This window comes from Eurypyga helias, unplaced genomic scaffold, assembly GCF_000690775.1.
Source record: "Eurypyga helias isolate BGI_N326 unplaced genomic scaffold, ASM69077v1 scaffold21165, whole genome shotgun sequence".
Taxonomy (NCBI): Eukaryota; Metazoa; Chordata; class Aves; order Eurypygiformes; family Eurypygidae; genus Eurypyga; species Eurypyga helias.
The window spans coordinates 5,042-7,807 of record NW_010252307.1 but is presented as its reverse complement, the minus strand read 5'-3'; the positions used below and the strand labels follow the sequence as shown (position 1 = coordinate 7,807).

Below are 2,766 nucleotides of genomic sequence, written 5' to 3'. Positions count from 1 at the left end.
TGTGGGTCCCAGGGGCCCGCAGGCTGTCCCCAGCGGAGTGGGGAGGGGGACCCTTGGGTGGGCGGGTCACCTCCGCGGGGATGGAGACCCCGCCGGCGGATTCCCAAACCCCTTATATGACTTTAAATCGCCTCCCCTCCCAAATACACCTTCCCTCGCAAAGCCCTCGGTCCCGGCCCCCTCCCACCCTGCACCGGAGGGGCTGGGGCTGGCCGTGCCCGGGAAGGTTTTGGGGGACAGAGGGTTATTTCTGTCCCCTCCCCAATGCCTGCCTTTCCCCCCGTAGTGTTCCCGCTCTCCTGCGCCGTGCAGAACTACTCCTGGGGGAAGGTGGGGCTGACGAGCGAGGTGGCCAAGCTGCTGGCCAGCAGCGACCCCCTGGTTCAGATCCAGCCTGAGCAGCCCTACGCTGAGGTGAGTTTGACTGTGCATCTTTGCCGTTTGGGTGCCCATCATGGCCGTGTGTCCATCCCATCTACGTGTCCATCCCAACCGGTTGTGACCCTCGCCATCCTGGGTCTGGCAGACCTGAGATGCAGATCCCGTGTGTATCCCGGGCCCTCTCTAGCCTCGGCGGGCCGTGGGGCTACCCCGGGAGGAGGAGAGGAGAAGCCCAGCGTGACTCAGCCCCCAAGGGAACTGCCTTGGCTCTATCGATCGTCATCGGGGCCAAGCAGCCTCCAGAAAAGCCCAAGTCATCGCTGCTGGCTGCCTGGCTCAGGGGTCTGTCTGCCTGTCTCCTGCAGCTCTGGATGGGTGCGCACCCCCGGGGTGACGCCATCATCCGGGATAACCGCATCCCCCAAAAGACCCTGGGCCAGTGGATCGCCGACAACCCCGCCTGCCTGGGGGTGAAGGTGAAGGATGCCTTCCAGGGTCGCCTGCCCTTCCTCTTCAAGGTCCTGTCGGTCAACACCGCCCTCTCCATCCAGGCGCACCCCAACAAGGTAGGGAGAGTTCCAGAGGGGGCAGCCCGGGCCAGACCCCATGTCCTCAGGGAGGTCACCCAGCTCCTCTGCCCCCCTTCTCTAGGAGCTGGCGGAGAAGCTGCATGCCCAGTTGCCTGAGCACTACCCTGACACCAACCACAAGCCCGAAATGGCCATTGCTCTGACCCCCTTCGAGGGCTTGTGCGGCTTTCGGCCAGTGGAGGAGATCGTCTCCTTCCTCCAGAGTAAGGATGGCGTGGGAGGGGGTTGTTGAGATTGGACTTCCCCCCCTTCCCTGCGTCAAGTTTGGGCTGGGGACGGTGGGTGCGATACCTTGGCATGGGCTTCTAGGCTTCCTGGTGGTGGTGGCCACCGGGCATGACTTGTGCTGGCCACCCTGGCAGATGTCCCCGAGCTGCGGACGCTGATTGGGGAGGTGGCGGCAGAGCAGCTGGAACGCAGCGGGAGCGATGACCCCCGTGGCGTTTCAGCCGCCCTCCGCGTCTGCTTCACCCGCCTGATGAAGAGCGAGAAGAAGTTCTTCGTCGATCAGCTGAACATGCTGGTGAAGAGGATCTCCCAGGAAGGTGAGTCCTCCGCCCCGCTGAGTGGTTCTGGGGGGACTGCGTTTCGGGGAGGGGGCATCCCCCTAGCGTTGTGCCTGCTCTCTGCCTGTGCAGCAGCGGAAGGGAAGGACACGTCAGGCAGCAACGGGGACCTGCTGCTGCGACTGCACTCCCAGTACCCGGGGGACATCGGCTGCTTCACCATTTACTTCCTCAACCTGGTGAGGCTGGAGCCAGGGGATGCCATGTTCCTGGGAGCCAACGAGCCCCACGCCTACCTGCATGGAGGTGAGCAGCACGGTGGGCTGTCCTCAGCCAGGACCTCGCAGGGGCTGTCCCCCAGGGTGGCCAAGGTCTCCTTCACAAGGTTGGACTCCCCCTGGGGATGTGTGGGAGAGCTGGGATGGGTTGACGGCGTTGCTTCATCCCCCAGACTGCGTGGAGTGCATGGCGTGCTCGGATAACACGGTGCGCGCTGGGCTCACCCCCAAATTCATCGATGTCCTCACCTTGTGTGAGATGCTCAACTACACACCAGCACCCAGCAGCTCCAAGATCTTCCCGGCCACGCAGAGCCCGCTCGACCCCAGTGTCTACCTCTACGACCCGCCCGTGCCAGACTTTGCCATCATGAGGATAGAGGTGAGTGGTGACAGGTCCGTTCTGAGGACACGGGGAGGGGGACACCAGCTTTCTCCCGTCTTGGCTGTGCTCTTGGTAGGACATCTCAGTGTTGGCTGGGGTTTGCTTGGCATGGACTTGCTGGCCCCTGTCGCTGGTGCTCCAGGGAGGATGGAGGGATGCTTGGGGCTGGCGGGGATGCTTGCGTCACCACCGGGCAGCACTGCAGGCTCCTCTCCCTTCCCTGTTTCCCCTGCCTAGAGCTTACTCGCCTTCTCCAGCAGCTCCAGGCAGAGGGAGGACAAGGGATCTCAGGGATGCAGCTTGGGCGTCCTCAGCTGAGGTCCCTGGGTTTGGGGTGTTGCAGGCATGGGGTGGCCTGGGCACAGCAAAGGTGGCTGCAGGGTGGGAACAGGGATGGCCCCATTCCAGCTCTCCAAAGAGAAGACAATCTGCCGGAGACTCAAGCTGCAGTGACCCTTTCCATTGCAGATCCCCCCCTCTATCAAGCTGTACCTCGTCTCCGCCGTGGACTCTGCTAGCATCCTACTGGTGATCCAAGGGACGGCTGTGGGCACCTCCACGGCCGCAGCCTCGGAAATGACTCTGCGTCGTGGCTCCGTGCTCTTCATCTCTGCCAACGAGAGCAT

At 63.3% G+C, this 2,766-nt stretch overlaps 1 protein-coding gene across 1 annotated transcript in view; it reads left to right on the top strand.

The window, feature by feature from the left end:
* Window positions 1-291: 291 nt before the first annotated feature.
* Window positions 292-2,766, top strand: part of MPI (mannose phosphate isomerase) — a 4,498-nt gene continuing 2,023 nt past the window's right edge. Inside the window, exons 1-7 of the mRNA XM_010152338.1 lie at window positions 292-414; window positions 747-947; window positions 1,033-1,174; window positions 1,334-1,516; window positions 1,610-1,783; window positions 1,929-2,137; window positions 2,609-2,766. Of these exons, the coding sequence (XP_010150640.1) occupies window positions 753-947; window positions 1,033-1,174; window positions 1,334-1,516; window positions 1,610-1,783; window positions 1,929-2,137; window positions 2,609-2,766 (1,061 nt within the window). The 5' untranslated portion in view covers window positions 292-414; window positions 747-752. The remainder of the gene's footprint in view (window positions 415-746; window positions 948-1,032; window positions 1,175-1,333; window positions 1,517-1,609; window positions 1,784-1,928; window positions 2,138-2,608) is intronic.